The sequence below is a fragment of the Perissodus microlepis genome, chromosome 3, assembly GCF_051167445.1.
Source record: "Perissodus microlepis isolate ML-2025 ecotype Zambia chromosome 3, ASM5116744v1, whole genome shotgun sequence".
Classification (NCBI taxonomy): Eukaryota; Metazoa; Chordata; class Actinopteri; order Cichliformes; family Cichlidae; genus Perissodus; species Perissodus microlepis.
Genome location: NC_140463.1, coordinates 28,021,702 through 28,039,013, shown reverse-complemented (window position 1 = coordinate 28,039,013; position 17,312 = coordinate 28,021,702). Strand labels below are relative to the sequence as shown.

Sequence of the window (17,312 nt, the reverse complement as noted above, 5' to 3'; positions counted from 1 at the left end):
CTGTTCAATTGCTCCGTTTGCAGCTGGGTAGTAGACAGATGTTCTGCTGTGGGAGATGCCTCTATTCTGAAGGAATGAGGTGAACATTACAGAGGTGAACTGTGTACCATTGTCAGTTACGATGTTCTCTGGGTTGCCATGACGACTAAAGACAGATGAGAGGAACTGAATGACATCATCAGTAGTAGCAGAAGGTGAAAAGGCAAGCTCAGGCCATTTGGAGTAGTAGTCAGTCAATGTTATGACGTATCTACAAGCAGGCATTGCAGTATCAAAAGGCCCAACAATGTCAAGACCAAGTTTTTTCCACGGTCCATCAGGCAGTGGGACGGGTTGGAGAGGAGCAGGATTAGTATGTGCAGTTTTGTCATTGGACTGGCAAAGGAGGCATGAGGTTATGGCAGACTGAACTTGTGAGTCCATTTTTGGCCACCAGTAGAGATCTCTTAATCTTTGTTTTGTGCACACAATCCCTTGGGGACTTTCATGTGCCAGTGCAATCAGTTTAGGTCTCACTGAAAGTGGTGCAATGAGCCTTGAGCCTCTGAGAACATAATCACTTATAATCGGTAAATAACATCATAGTCAAAACACAGGAGGCGAGCAATATGCACCTTGAACGGCTTCAGTTTGTTGACAAATGTAAACACACTTTACACCAGGTCAGGCAGCATTTTTAACTTACCCTGCAGGGTCAGGTTCAGTCTGTCCAAGTGACAGAGAATGTCGACCAAAAAGGCCAGATCCAAAATCCACTTGAGGTCCGAGAGCTTGGGATAGTCCTTGTCCTTCTCTTCCATTAACAGTTTCACGGCATCCAAAAGCTCAAAGAAGCGACCTTTTGACAGCCACCTCACAGTACAGTGGAGCGGCAGGTCACCTGGAAGCCTTTGGTCCAGCTCAGTGACGAGATTCTTGAATTGCCTGCGGTTAAGCGCATGTGTGCGGAAGTAGTTGATGATTTTCATCACAGGCTTCATGGCGTTATCTAAATTCAATGATGTAGACATGAGTTGCTCCATGTGGATGATGCAGTGGAAATTCCAAAACTCAAGAAATGTTTGGTCAGCTTTGCACAGCCCCACAAGCCCGTTCACAGATCCCATCATGGCTGGTACTCCATCTGTGGCTATTGCAGTTAGTTTTGTTATGGGCAGATTTGCTCTTTCAAATGCAACCATTATGGTTTCTTTCACATCTATGCCACGGGTTCTGTCTTTTAATGGCACAATATCAAGGAGTTCTTCTTTGATCACACAATCGTTTGACACACCGTGCAAATATTGCCGACTGAGGCTTGTCTTGTATATCCAAACTCTCATCCAATGCGACACTAAAATACCCACATGCTTGAAGGTCAGAGTGCAACTATGATTCAAAAGCCGGGTTAATGTCCGATATTTTGTGTTCAACAGTGTGGCGGGACAGTTGGACGTCTGATACCATGCGTTTTAGTTTGTCGTTTTCAAGAGACAAGATTTCAACAACATCACTGAGGAATTTTTTAACGAACTCCCCTTCACTGTATGGCTTTTTAGCCCGTGCAATGTTCCAAGCCAGCTGATAGGATGTGAGCGTTACGGTCTCTGAGCACTTCGTAAATTTTTGGAAAAACAGTATCTGCTTTTCTGCCTGACTTTTCAAAGTGGCCAACTCGTGCCTGCGAAGTTCAGTCCCTTTTGAAAATTCCTGGTCGATGTTAGTATGGAGTCAGCTGAAGTGGAGCTGAAGATTTGAAGCTATGAAATGCTCTAATGACGTCTGACATATAAGGCAGAATGGCTTGCTAGTGCGTTCAACAAAAAAATAAAAACTCTGCCACTCTGTTAAAAATGCATGAAACCAGGCAAAGAGCCGCGGGCTGGCCACCCCTGGATTAGAGTGATTACTTCAATTTGTCAGTATTCATTATGTTCTTTATACAATATTTAGAATAGATGACAATATGAATCCACTTCTAGGCTGGCTCAATATCTACTGTATAATTATCATTACTGAAAAAAAAGAGCACAATGCTGACACAATACCCAAGTATTATTTGAAACAGAAGCTTAACGTTTCTATGGGGAGTAAATTACACAGGAGAGAGTGTGTGGGCTGCACCTGGCAGACACTGGTGTATTATCTGTTTCTCTCATGTTATTATAATAACTTATAGTCCAGTCCAGACTTATTCAGTCCAGTTTTTTAAATATGTTTCTCAACTACAGCAGATGCCCCCACTGCTGAAATCTCTTTGTTTCCTGTTCTGATGATCGTTGGACTAATTTCTGGAATTACATTGATTTTCCTCCTGCTCTTGTTGTATTGCTGCAAAAAGTTCAAAGGTGAGACTTTTTTTTTTCTTCTTCTGATATTAGATATTTTATTTTTTAAAATAACTAAATAAACAGATGCAGCATAGGGTCATGAAGTGTGAACTGTTCACAAGAATGTATAATCCACAACAACATAAAACAAACATATTGTTTATAATTTTTAATAAAGGTGCTGCTAATGAACAGACGCTCAATCGAGATGAAGATCAGCAGCAAGTGTACTCCTCTCTTCTTCATGGTTAGTTTTTCATGTAGTTTCAAATATTGTGATGCTATTTGCAACAAGACTGTACTTGTTACATCTGCTGCAGCTTTTAATATAAATGTTATTTGCAAGAACATTTGTGTTTAAATTAGTATCACAGACATGAGGTGACTGATTTTCTCTGACCTGCAGGTGATCGTTGTGTCTATGAGACAGTCAGAAGGTGTGAAAACACTGAAAATGGTAAAGTTTACACTTTCATTAATACAGAGCTTGTGGAAGCTGGATGATTATACAAAAACTGTGTTTGACATGAAAGTCAATAAGATTCTTATTTCAGGTCCAGCAGAAGGTGATTACACCAATGTCACATCTGTGATTCAGCTCGAAGTCATTAACAAGACAAGTGAGTGCACAAAATGTGAGATTTGAAATGCAAAATATACATTGGTGATTATTCTCACTGATAATAAATGCATTTGTGGACAAAACAGAGGGAGTTTGTTTTGAAATGCTTTCATTTGATCACCTCAACAGGGCAACGTGGTGACCCAGAGGAGAGCTCTGACTACAATAATGTCAATCCAAATTCAGCCACAGCTCTAAAATCTTAACAGCAGTGCTGTTTTTTTTTCTCTTTTTCTCTTAAAAGTCTCTTAAAAACTTGAAGTCACTTTTAGTGAAAAGGATATTTTGAATTCAAAGCAATGATCCTGATTGCCTGAGTTTATATTTCTTTCAAATATATACCATAGATCAGTTTTTGCAGCTGTTACATGCTGAATAAAAATGTCAGACTTGTGAAACAGAGTTAAATGAACAAAAAAACAACAACAAAAGAAAAAAAGTCCAAATGGCAAAATCTAAACTTTTAGCCATAAAAGTAAACATGTACAAATAGTAAAATAGGACATAGAACTTTTAGCACAAATGTGTATTTTCATTTCATATGTATGTATCAATGAAATTGTTGGAAAGGCTGTCAACTGTGTGGGACAGTCCCCTTGTGGCGAGAGAGCGCAGTTGCACTATTGAGCATATGGTATATGGTCCAGAGCACAGAGTTTTAGCTACCATATAGTAAGAGCCACCTTGCAGACTAACTCAGCAGTGGATGTCTATGCATGGTGTGAGTTTTGTGTGTCACTAAAGAACTGTGAGTAGACATTGAGCCCTGCCTTTCCAGGCAGGACAGAAATACTGTTAATTTGGGTTCTTAGTGTCATCTTAGTGGTTGATTGACCCAGCCACAAAAATCCATTTAATGGAAAAAAAACAAAAAAAACAAAACAAAAACAAGACTCCACAAGAACCACCTGCAGATCACCCTGTGTGATTCTCCACTTTCCAAAAGACAATCTTGTGCAGCACTTCGTCCATGTCATGTGAAGTGACACTGCGAGACTTCCTATTCAGGCAAACATCAGATGTCTTGTATGACTGTTTAAAAGAACTAGTCCAGGAACAGGTTAATCCTGCAGTGTAAATAACTGCACATAGGTGCTGATTCTCATTCCCTCCTCTTGACACTCTGTGGCAAATCACCTCAGTATGAGCTGGAGTCCACCATCTTATGAAGCAAGGAGGGAAGTAAGCACAACTGTATTTCACTAGTAACTGTACGTAATCAGATTTCCATGGCAACTCAGCCTTGCTTCCTCGTATTGCTTCCTTTATTTGATCTGTGATACGTATACCTCTAATTCTGTAAGACACATTCAAGTCTATAAACAGCTGCTGTGTTTGCAGCTGTGCTCTGCTATCCAAAAATGTAGCTGTGTAACTGAGTTTCATCATCTGAATTTACTTCATCTGATCTCACTGAAAACAGTTTGTACAAGAGTGAAATGTTTGTAAATGTCATTAATCAGATTTTTGTCATTGAGTTTCTTTCTGTTTTTGAAATTAAATGATTATCTCCTGAATTTTTAAAAGACTGTCATTATAAAGTTAGACAATCTGAGCAACAATACTGAGTTACTGAATACTGCAAAACTATTTCATTATTTAATAATACAGTAGTTACGAATACTTGTAAGAAAACAGAGAAGAGCTGAGAGAGGACTTCATCTTGTCTCACAGTCACTTCTGGTTAAGGACACCATTTCCTTTTTAACTTGTGCGCGCTTACTTCCTGTGAGTGAACTTATGACCAAACTAAAATTTCACCATAAGGTAAAGATATGTTAAAGGAGTCTGCATTAGTTTAATGAGATACTTTGAATTAGAGACACTCTGCTTTGTTGATTACAATGTAAAAGTATTTTTAGTTAATTATTTCACTGCTGTGAAAGTGCATGGATTACCTTCACCTGCTGTGAACATTTACATGAACATCAGTAAGCATGAAGTTTGTGTTCATCAGCTGATACGGGGCTTCACACCAAATGTATTCAATGTATATTTGAAGCAGTGTGTAGATTTTGTGCATCAGTCTTTAGTGTATCATCATCTCGTTGCAAAGGAGCAGCAGCAAACTCAGTGACTACATCTGTGACAGGAAGGAAACAGTAACAGTTTATTCTCTTGCTAGTGTTTGATCAGTGGTCCTCATTTATGCAGCTACTGCAGTTTAAATCCATTTGAATGCTGTATGCATGTAGTGTTTATGAGGGTAGTTATCATTGGTGATAAAGCTCCTTATATGCATATAGTGTATAAACTCAAAATGCACATTTCACTTAAAAATGAAGATGTGAAATGTGAACAAATCAACTTGTTAGAGATATTCATCTCCTGTTGAAAAAACCCCAAAAAGGAAATAAGTCTTCTCATCAGATATTGATGCTTCTTTCCTGTGTGACAAAAAATAGGAGACAGATGTTTGTTTGTTGTTTGTTAATTCCCAATGAAACTGTTTTATTGCTAACTACATTGCTGTCTGTATTATTGCTGAAGTCCTAAATAATACCTTTAAAGTGTTTGTGCTAATAACATCGTGTACAGTCAGACAGGCATGGAGAACAGCACTGACTGGGAGGCTTTGAAAAGATCACATAGTTCAATTCAACATATGAGACTTTAAGAATGCACAAGCATCTACTTAAAATCTATTTAGTTTATCATCTGTGATGTGATTATGTACAATTCCAATGTATTTTGTTCATCTCCCTTAAATAAACAGGCAGCCTTAAAGTATGAAATATTCATGTACAAATACACATAAATGTGTGAACTGTCTCAGTGGCTGATAGTGCCCCACAGGCCTCAGTGTGAGCTTGAAGACATTTATAATGTTTAAGCAGTTTAATGTGTCGGTGCTGACGATAAACACATTTTGAATGAAAGCCGGGGAACTTTGGTAGCACAGAAACAAGTGGCTATTCTTTGTGACCATATGGATCGCTCCCTCATATTACCATTATTTCACCCAAAGGCACTAAGTTAATACTCAAATAAGCTGCAGCAATACACACAAATAAAAACAGTACTTGGTGAAAACTTTGCTTTTAGCCTCTAACCCTCTGGGGTCCAGGGTTTAATTGGCCGTTTTTGACTTTTGATTTAGCCTCTATATTTCACCTTTAAAAACTGTTTATCTTGCCAATCTGTTATTTTCTCATTTTGACAAACTGTATCAGCACAATTTATCTAAATCAGACAAAATGTAAAATACGAGTAGAAAGTGATATTTTTGACTGCAAAAACCACAAGCATGTTTAAGGAATCATTTTCATAACTTGAAATGCAAATACAAATTGTACACTTTTAAAAAATATGTACAACTTTTGCAAACAACAAAGTTATATGGTACTATTTACCTAAAAATGCAGCCAATGCTCAGACGTTTTTATATAACCATTTAAAACTATTTACAGAACAATCAGGTGCTCTGCATCAAATAAGAAGGCACACAAATTATTTATGCAACTCCAAAAAATAGTTTGTGTCCACTATAAGACAGATGAGAACAGCACAGGGATAAACCTGCAGGTCTGACAGCAGGTGTGTCACTCAGCGTTTACACTGCAATCTGCCTTTGGTGGCAACTGTGACATTCACTAGTAGAACTGACACACAAAACAAAACAACGACTACACTACGACAACGACTACACCACTACACTTGAGACTCCAAACACGGTAAACGTCACAAATCTCTCACGTATCAAAACTCTCTCTCTCTTTCGCTCACTTGCTCTCTCTCGCCGGTCACTCCTAAACAACCAAATGCCACATGTTGCCATATCATTTTTTGATTGGTCGACACGGTACATTTTTTCCACCAAGAGGGAAGGAGTTTTTTTTTTTTTTTTTTTTTTTACACTCACAAGCAAAGCGTGTTCACTAGCGCTCTCCTTAGAAAACGCAGTTTTTACCGTTTCTTCCCGGATTAAACGCCACCGTTTTATTCAGAAAAAAACAAAAAACATCGGTTTTACGTGGCCTATCAACACAATTTAAAAACTGGTATATAGTTTGAAGTCCGCACGTTAGACCCAAGTTGAAATGGAGACGGTAAATCAGAAAGCTTTAAGTTGGCTAGTTATGTATCTGGCTAATGTTTAAAGCTTTCACTTGAGTAAACTGTCAGATTATAATATTATTTTATGCCATGTTAGACCCTTAATTAAAGATGGTGAATTATTATGTAGTTTTAGTTTGCATTATTCTCCTGAATTAGAAGAAGGTGATAACTATTGCATTTATTAAGCTGAGTTGCATTACATTAGACTGCTGGTTGATTGTGAATGAATGATATTGTTTTATGATGCATTATACTGCTGAGTTATGAGAAATACTGTTTGCAGAAAGTCATCGCCTTATTTGTCTGATTAGAAGAGAACAGAACACACTGGAGTTTTCTGCCCCATCTCAGCAGGAGCAGATAAACAGGGAGCCAAGGTCGTAGCTTAGGCACTGTGTGAGAGAAAGAATGTGAATGTTTAGGCTTTTATGATTAGGTGGGGGCCACTAGAGGCTATAAGAGTTTGATCAATGCTCCACCATTTTGAGATCTGATGCTGTCTGCGTACGGTGTCCATCTCCCACGCGTGTGATCATTAAAATCATCGTTTGACTCAACCCGGCCGGACCAGTGTTGTTATTGTGGTTTTTCCTCTTGTATCCATCCCCAATATTTGAATCCGTAACAGTTTGGGGGCTCGTCCTGTGGTATTTGGGTGGAATTTTGGAGGTTTGGACGGTCCGAGGTTGTCGAACGGACAGGCACAAGCCAGTGGTCTGACGTGAGTGGGCATAAGCCGGCTTATACAAAGGTAAGGCACTACCTGTTGAATTATTTCCAAAGTGTGCCAAATTGGACATGATTAAATTAAAGTCTACTCACTGAAATTACTGGTAAATGTGTCTGTGAAGGTTCTCAGTCATCCAGGTCATCGTGAGTGGGCGTTAAGGCGTCTGGGAAGGGATCTCAAAACTGGATTATAGATGGCAGAGAGTTGGTGTCGTAAACCCCCGCCTCTGTTCAAAGATGGTCGCTCACCATCTTTGAAAGAAGCCATCTATGTCCACTGTGAGCGACCATCTTTGAACAGAGGCGGGGGTTTACGACACCAACTCTCTGCCATCTATAATCCAGTTTTGAGATCCCTTCCCAGACGCCTTAACGCCCACTCACATCCTGGGCCATCTGACCTCAGGAATTCGCATGATAAGGTGGGGCCAGGTTTCACAATGAACACACCCGAAACTCTGGCTGATTGGGACCCACACCCAGTTTCACACCTTGGCTCAGGCGATTAGAGGATCATCAGGGGGTCCTTTTGTCCCTCTGTGGGGGGATACTCCCACTAGGTTTATATCTGGGACTCTCCACCATTTGACCTTAGAACTGAAGAAGCTTCTCGGATGAGAGGTGAAACATCTTCAAGTAAACTTAAAGAAGTCCAGACGCTTTTCTTTGCAAGCTCCTTTGACTACTGGTAAATGTCTGTTTTGATTTTGATGAAAAATCTCATGAGAACTGTGACAGTACTGAGTAGTTAAAGCAGTTGGACTGCTGATTGAAGTTAAAGCAGTTGGACTGCTGAGTGAAGTTAAAGCAGTTGGACTGCTGAGTGAATTTAGTTGGATAGGGAATTGGTCATTTTGTGGGTTAGAGTCCCCATTGGTCAGACAGGTTGGACCTGCGTCAGTCATACACTTGTTTTGGGGTGTTGACTGTTGTTTCAAAGTATTATAAATTTTTCGAGAACGGCAGTTGGACTGCTAAGAAGCGCATAGCCCGGAGGTTACGCTCCCTCCTGGCCGTGGACACGCGACCTTGACCTGTCGGCGAACAGGGTTAGTTCAGTTTGGCTTAACTGTGGGGTACAGGGCATCCTGGAATAAGCTAGGAGTTAGAGTCTCCTTACCGTTTGGAACGGTATCTGCGCTTTTTTGGGCAGCAAAGGTTGGACCTTGGGTGTTGGACACTTTTAAATTGAGTTAGGGACTTTAGAGATGAGGCCAGAAACTGTTGGACAGATACTGGTTAATTGATCACAAAAAAGTTGGACTTTTTCGGTTGGACCGTTAACTTAAATTTGTCAAAATTGTGTAGGCGCTAAATCTGCCAGGCCTGACAGTGGTTGTAAATATAAGACGTCTTTGTAATATAAAATAATAGAGCTGTGTGTGAGACGAGGCTGTGTGTGACGACAGCGCGCTGCAGCGCTGCGAGCTATTTTTAGACGGTGTGTGAACATGCAAATGAGGTGGCTGCTGTAAAGCGTACAGAGGACTTTTTCTTCCTGTTTAGCGTGTTATTGAGTGTTATAATTATGATTTGCAAATACTGTTAAAGACTTGTAAATAAGACGCTGATTTTGCTGATTATAATATTACAAATAAGGTTTTGAATGACTAGGGTGAATGTTTGATGTTTGGCTGGGTTTTGATATAGAAAAGACAAATCGTGCATGATTTAGACCGGCACTTCAGTCGGCAGAGTAAGACTGAGTGATAAATACAGCTGTGATTTGTTTCAGTTTTGTGGTGTGAAGCAGGATTTATAAGATTTTTAAAGTGTCCCTTGGTTCAGCTCAATAATATAAGCGGTTACATTTGATTTACTGTTGGTTTTATCATAATATAGGGTGTGATCAAGCACGAATTTCTGCTGTGTGTGTGACAGGAACTCTGCATGCCCATAAAAGGCAACGGCCAGACTGTGAGAAGTATGCACCGAGAGAGAGAGTAAAATCTAGTCAGATGAAGTGAATCAGGAGGTTTTCAGAAAAGAAATGGTAAGTGAATGTTTTCAGAAAAGAAATAGTAAGTGAATGTTTTCAGAAAAGAAATACTAAGTGAATGTTTTAGTGTGTTAATACAGGTGGATTTCTCTCAACCTGGAAACCTGAGTACAGCGGCAAAAGCATAAACAGAATTGGGACGACAGACAGGCCAAGCTTTGGCTCAAAAGTTTACAGCTTGACCTCACTTTGTCCCCACCCGGAAAATAAGCTTAAAGGACATCTTCTCCTCCAGTTATCGGTTACCATCACTGGAAATTTGCAGGCAAGTTTTTGACTGAATTGTTATTGGCACCATGTGTCCCTGAATCTCACAAGCAAGCTCTAACTCCTGGCTGTAGACATGGAATGCTGTTATTTAAGGTGAGGAATCTAAATTTGGGAAACAAAATAAAAACACACACACAACCAGAGAAATGTATGAGAAAGGCACGTGTTAGAGAAATGCCTTGTTTGAGAAAAAAAGTTAAAATAACCCACCTACAAACGCACACACACGCAATGAAGAAACAGCTTACATTCATGAACACGTGAAGATTTTCCAGCAAGGTTAAAGCAGCGAAACTTAACATACACCTGTTATTAAATGATAAAGTTTATCCACTACTAACAAATAAACTCTCTGGGTTGCAGGACAACAACTTAACTTAAAAAAAAAAGACACTGGTCTGACCAACCAGTGATGACACGACAAATTTAGTGGTTAGAAGATTCAAATTGTGACATGTTTCCAGCTGATTGATTAATACAAGTGATTACTGAATGAAAGAAAATTCTTTTTTGGGCTTTTAAACATGATCTTAACAATTTTAACATGTACCTGTGTTGTCCTGTCAGCTTGGTGGGTTATGAGTTGATTATATGGTGGACACTGTACTGCTGAACAACAAACAATTATATTGCCATCAATGTTATAATCTTACAGTGACACGAAGTCTCAGATTTAGTTATTCTGAAAATAAGTTTATCAGACCAACTTTTATTTTCAAACACAACAAAGTATAACAGCCAACATACATACATACATAACTTTGAGAAAAAACAAAAAAAAGGGGGAGAGAAGGCTGACACAGGGCCTGGCCCGGTGTTTCTCCCCTCTCTGAATAGCACAGCCAACACAACATCATTTTCCTGTTCGTCTGTTTTTGTTTTGTTTTTGTTTTTTCTCTTTACGCTTGATTACAGGCTGCTTTGCCGAGGCTGACCTGGACTCCTGCTCTCCCCTCTACCATCTTTGCTCACTCCTCTACCATCTTTGATGTGACCCTGACCAAATGCTACAGCAGCTGGACCCACAACAACAACCTGAAAATGTCAACAGTGCTGCAGGAAAACGATCTCATGCAGCGGAGACGAAGAGCGTTAAATCCAAGGCCCGTTTCACTACACGGGGGAGATTTCCAGACAGCTTCAGCTGACAGAGCTGTGACAAGATGCCCATTAAGCCCGGAGGAAAAGTGAGGCCGAGCAAAAGAATGCTGACCTTAACAACTCTGCATTAAAACTGTGCAGGACAGTGACAGACCAACACGGATGATCGGGCAGCAAAAAGGGTGTGCCAGAGACAGGAGGAGTAACTGAGGTCAGGAGGCACCTCAGAATGGACAAAAGCACCAAAAGAAAAGCTGAAGGCACAGGTGTCGGGGCTCGGCCAGGAGCTGACCTCTGAGAAGAGCCGAACAGCAGAGCTGCAGAAGGCCGTGGAGCAAAGCAAGGAAAACATCAATGGACTTTAATCTGACGTGTACGGAAAAGACTCTGAGGTTTCTGCCCTCAGTAAGAGCTCAAGGCATCAGAGCAGAAACTGAGCATGGCTCAGGAGGAGCTGGCTGATAATCGAACCCACCAGTCAGGCTTGGAGTCCCAGACACAGGACTTGAAATCAGGCTGGAGCTTGCTGGAGCAGGAGGTCGTCAAACCTGACAAGAAGCTCCTACAGCAGGAGCAAGCCCTGAAGGAGCTACAGAAGCAAAAGGGTCAAGTTAAGGAGGAGCTGGACAAGGACAAGATGCAGGACACTGGAGAAAAGGACTGCCTCAATTGGGGCCAGAACCAGTATGGACAGAACTTTGAGCAGCAGCGCCAATGGATGCAAACGGACTGAAATGGAGGAGGGCAGGACCCCAGGGCACGCCTCAGGCCGTGGTTTACCCAGAACACCAGAACAGGAAAGTGATGAACACAAACACACACAAACACACACACATCTACATGCACTGACTCAGAATGAAGAGAAACACACATATGAACACATATGCACTCGTTGATTCACTGACACACACACACACACACGCTGAGTCAATTGAGTGAGAAATGACGCACACACACGCACACAAATCGAAATGCTGATTCAGTTCACTGAGAAGTGACCCACACACACACACACACACACACATGCACATGCTTGTGCAATGAAGAGTGATACACACACACACACGCTGCTGCAATGAAGAATGCTTTACTAACAAATGCTTATGCTGACACGCAAAATGCTGCACACAAACGTCCAAATACAGAATCTGTTACAACAACAAGAAGCCATTGATTGTTTATTGGTTAAATGCATTTCATGTCACCCAGAGGGCGTTTGTGTAGATTTGGGGGACAGGGTCTAAAGCAGTTTGGTTATGAAAACAATGTCTGTGCGTGATGTCTGTTTATGGCTCAAGGCCTTGACTGAATTGTTTACTGTGCTTCACACAGCATGATAAGGAGCAGTGGTACAGAGTGAAAATGACGAATTAACGGTGTGAGTTTTATTTCAGAGCGCCACATTTTTTGTGATTGAGACTTAATTGAAGGAGGAACACACTGAAAAAAAAAAAAAAAAAAAAAAAAAATCCAACAACTCAATTTGTTCTCATTGAGATGACACGATACAATCTAATAAGAGTGGTTAGCTGCTGAACTCACGGAATCCACAACACCGCATAAGATTTCAAACTACAGGAAAATCACTGGAGTTATAAGAGGCAGACAACGACACACACACCACATGCATGCTGTTGCTATTTATTGTGAATTAACCTGTCAAGGGCAAGAACAAAATAATTCTGCATCAAATACGGGAAATCATAGCTTTCCTGTATTTCCTACATTGTTGGCATGCTGGTTGGTGCTGTTGCTCCACATTAAGAAGGTCTTGGGTGCAGGTCCACAGTCTGGCGAGTTTGCAGTGGTTTCTCTCTGGGTATTCTGGTTTCCTGCCACAGTGAAAAGTCATGCAGCTATTAGAGCTAGGTTAATTGATGATTCTAAATTATCCATGAATGTGAGTGTGAATGGCTGTTTGTTTCTATCTGATAGACTGGTCAGCTGTCCGGGGTGTACCCTGCCTGGCAACCTATTACTTCAGGGTTATTTCCCAGCCCTGGTGCAACCAGGATAAAGATAGGAGGATGGTAGTTGTAGACCCATTCAATTTTTATGGTAACCAGGATCTAGACTTTGTTGAACCGTATGCAATATGAAGACAACATGTGGTATTTAAGTGACCAAGTAGAATTTGAATAAAGGTTATTGAATAGTGTTGAAATAAACTGACAGAAGTGTGAAGGATTAAAATATTCCAGGAGCTCAACTTACTCCATCTGAACATGTTTCAATCGTGTTTTATGAACACGAAATGCACAGGTTTACTGAATATGAAAAGGTTGTGTTGATTTAACTCAGTTGTTTAAGTTTCTGCCAAAGCAAAACATTTGTGTGCAACCAGTGTCCATTATTGAATCATGTAAATCCAACATGTTTTTTCAGGGTAAAAAGGAGTTACGGTACCTGTATTCCTACACAATAATTGTCCCGGGAGGGAGAAAAACTTTCTGGCGAAGTTTTGGTTGATTTTTGGGTTTTGCTTAACACTAGGTTGATTTCATCAGTGAGGTTTGGATTGTTTTCTTTCTCTAAGAGAGAGAAAGATGGTTTTATGCTTGGACATGTTTGCAATGGGCCCCAGTATTTGTTATTATATGAGTATTTTATTGGTTACGTTTGTTTTTGCTTTTGTTACAGTGCACTGAAATAAGAACATCTGAGAGGTGTGATCCACCGGTGGTGATATTTTGGTATTTTGTGAGTTCCTGATTTAACAAATCAGCTCCTTAATCCAGGCCTGAGAGATTGAACTTTAAAGCGCTATAAAATATTCTTACTGACGACAGTCGCAAAGTGTTTTTCTCCATGATTATAATGGGCTTGGGAGAAATTCACTTATATGGGACATTGATCACATGAGAAGTCCTGAGCCTAAAAGGATTGCAGCAAGTCAATCCAGTCAAAAAACAAGGAACTGTTTTCCTTTAAAATGATGACGTCATCTTGCTGGTGAGGGAGGCTCGAATAGCTTGCGCGTGAGACTCCATTATCAGCAACTTCTGGTATGAATGTGTGTGGATGTATGCATGTGGCTGGACTGTGATGGACTGACGACTAAAAGTTTTAACTGATTTGATACTGAGACAAAAACGGTACTGACTTTAGGATTAGTAATTGTCCACAAACAATTCACCCAGCCTATAAAAAAAGGGTGGATGTTTTGTCTTGCTTTGATTTGTTCTTGCAAGAACAGAAGGATGACAGAGACTAAAGGGGGAGGCTGTATCTTCACATGAGCGTGAACTGCAGACTTAACCCTTTGGTAGCTAATTTTGAGTTACTGATGTTTGCATTAAGAAAATTGTGTTTTAGTAGCTGTGTTTCGATTAATGTATCACATTATATTGTTGGGAAGGTTAAATGCTAAATTGAAGAAAAGGTTTGATTTCACTCATGACTGAACATGTTATTATTAACCATAGCAGCCCACTGTAAAAAGTCAATTAACTTTTATAGAGGAAAAAAAGAAAAGAAAAAAAGCCAAAAAAAAAAAAAAAAAAACACTCTATTGAGGTCTGTGAATAACAGGGGAATGATAGACTTGTCACATTCAAAATGGAGATATGTAAGGATAAACACTGGTCCCCATCTTTTAGGTCCTTTCATTGAAATAGTCAATAATTCAGAAAAGTAGAGATATAACCGACAGGGGCATGTGCTGAGAGGTGGTGCTGCACAGGAACAAGAGCAAAATAAAGAAAATTTTTGTGTTTAGCTTGGAGAAATTCAAATTAAAATGTACCATTACACTCAGAGGATCAATATGAAATCAAATATATGCTAATTTTGTATGAAGTACATGACTGGTGACTGTTCTGTCCTGAGCTTTTGTTTTTACAGCACCCACTTGACCACACCAACAGTTTCTCGCCACCAAAAGGGGGTACTTGCAAAGAATAGGGAGGAATATCATCAAAACTGGGAAAGGTAAGCCCCAAAAGGGGGTGATAACACCATAACTTTCACTTATGGTCAAATTCTCAAAATTTGACCCCCGGCTTGAAAAATTCTTCAAAACATTTAGAGACGGAGTGGAGTTTTGGATAGATATAATGTGCCAAACCACATGCGGATGGAGAGTTGGAATCGATAACATGGTGAAATAACACACAGGAAAATATTGACCATGTTGATTATGTTTATTCAAGTGTGCAGAGATTGGCTAATCTGACAAGGAAATGTTATAAAATGAATTGTCGGAACAGTCAGCGTTAAAGTCACCTTTGACAGTCCAGAGCAAGGTTATTATCGTTCATAATTCGGTCTAAACTGCTGCAAGTGAATTGGAAACAAAATTTGAATAAATTTAGGACACTTCATACTTATAACACAAGTGATGGTAAGCCATAACTTGATTAGGTAAAGCTATTAAGATAATTATGAGCTGCCTTGACACAAAGAAAGTGGAGTCCTTCACCCTGAAAGGATGGAGTGATGCTCTGCCTCTGTAGTCAAGTTCAGACATAGGCCTTAAGCAATCATGAGCCACTAATAAGCGTGACATAATTCACAAATTTAAATAAACCACATTGGGTGAGCGACCCTGACAAAAGAAAATCTATGAGCACGCAATAAAGTGGATTTGTTAGAGCCCGTTTAACATTTGCCTTTCAGAAAAAATAAATAAATAAATAAATTGATTTGCATTTACAGACACACACTAAAAAAATCCCATTTGACACTGATAAATCCCTGTTCAAATAGAGTACATGTAAACGAAATATCGAAAACTAGAAGTGAAAGAAAAAAACATTTTCGTTAACGGAAGTAAAAATAAAAACAAAAAAAGGAAAATTAACTAAAACTGTAATGAGTGTTCACAAAACTAACTAAAATTAACTGAAGTTATAGCAAAATGTGTTTAGTTTTCATTGAGGTGTGCGTGTCCTACAATAGTCATGGGTGAAAATGAGGTTTAGTTTCCAGATTTTTTCTTGCTGTGTTTCATTATGCCAGCAGGTGACCAGTACGTTAGGCGAGTCGTCTGTGTTGCTGCTCCGTCCACGTGCAGAATCATGTCAGGAAAAGTCGGGAGAAAGCGCCAGAGTCCAATTTGGAATTACTTTAAATATGACTGTGTTTAGTATAAAGCAAGTGTCTTGTAGTGAAAAGAGACAAATTATGAGGGACACTTCTAAAGGGAAAAAAAAAAATCCCACAGACCTTAAAATGCACTTGAGAAGCTCACACAAGAAGGCTAACCTAGCTTACCTTGAAAAGGTAAGGGGGAGCACACTCCCCCTCCTCAGAGAGCTCCCCCCACTCAACCCTCATCCCCAGAAAACAGAAGCTAACCCCATGCAAGGCAGTGTGATGCATCCCGAGACAGCAGGACTGGGACATCTACATAACTGTGTGAGTCAATTGCCTACAAAAAGATTATCAATTCACTTGAACCAAAATTGCAAACACCCGGTGCTGCAAGAGTTAATGGTCTCAATACCCAAGGATAAGCAGAAGAGCATGACTGATAGGATGAAACTGGGATTTTGTTACACTTAATTATTGCAAACACAACTAAAACTATAACTGAAACTGATCAAAACTAAACTGAAACTAAGGATTTTCAAAAAAATAAAAACTAAACTAAACTAGCAAACAATTGGTAAAAACTAATTACAACTGATATAAAATTGAAAATCTGAAGTCGAAACTAAATCATAGTCAAAACTAATGAAAATTGCAAATCTATTAGAACCCTGATCCAGACTAAGATGGCGTTGGACATCTTCAGGGCGGAAAAAGGTTGGTGTGACCAAGGTGTGGTTTGGCTTGTTGTATGTATATTTCGAGATGATATGGCTCTGGATGGACCAGTTACCAGGGCATGGAAGGAGGACAGACTTATTAAATGAGGAGAAGGAATTTTCTGGGATTGAAGATCCTCTGGGTGAGTGTTTGACTAAAAGCATGCATAAAATAAAAGCTATTTTTCGTTGTTTCTTGGTTATAGATTGATAATTGGCCACATTTACAGCTGTATTGACTTGTTGTGGACGTAGTCTACTTCATGTTTAAGCACTCTAATTAACAGATTGAAAATAGAGACATTAAAGGAAGAATATGCAGCACCACCCTGTCAGACGCCAGTGGCGATGGGGCTCAGTGATGAATCAGGTGAGCTGGATTCATGGCTGATTCAAAACAAGGTTTCCCCTGCTGTGGTCAGTGAGGGAAAAACAGGGGGAAATAAAATTCAAAAGAGGCATGGATAAACATT

At 39.8% G+C, this 17,312-nt stretch overlaps 1 protein-coding gene across 1 annotated transcript; it reads left to right on the top strand.

Moving 5' to 3' along the window:
• Positions 1 to 2,178: 2,178 nt before the first annotated feature.
• LOC146390966 (uncharacterized) lies at positions 2,179 to 4,364 on the top strand. Its single transcript, XM_084923869.1, has 5 exons — positions 2,179 to 2,327; positions 2,488 to 2,556; positions 2,716 to 2,766; positions 2,864 to 2,929; positions 3,061 to 4,364. Exons 1-5 carry the CDS (start codon positions 2,252 to 2,254, stop codon positions 3,135 to 3,137), a joined length of 339 nt encoding a protein of 112 aa, XP_084779995.1. The 5' UTR covers positions 2,179 to 2,251; the 3' UTR covers positions 3,138 to 4,364.
• Positions 4,365 to 17,312: the final 12,948 nt, after the last annotated feature.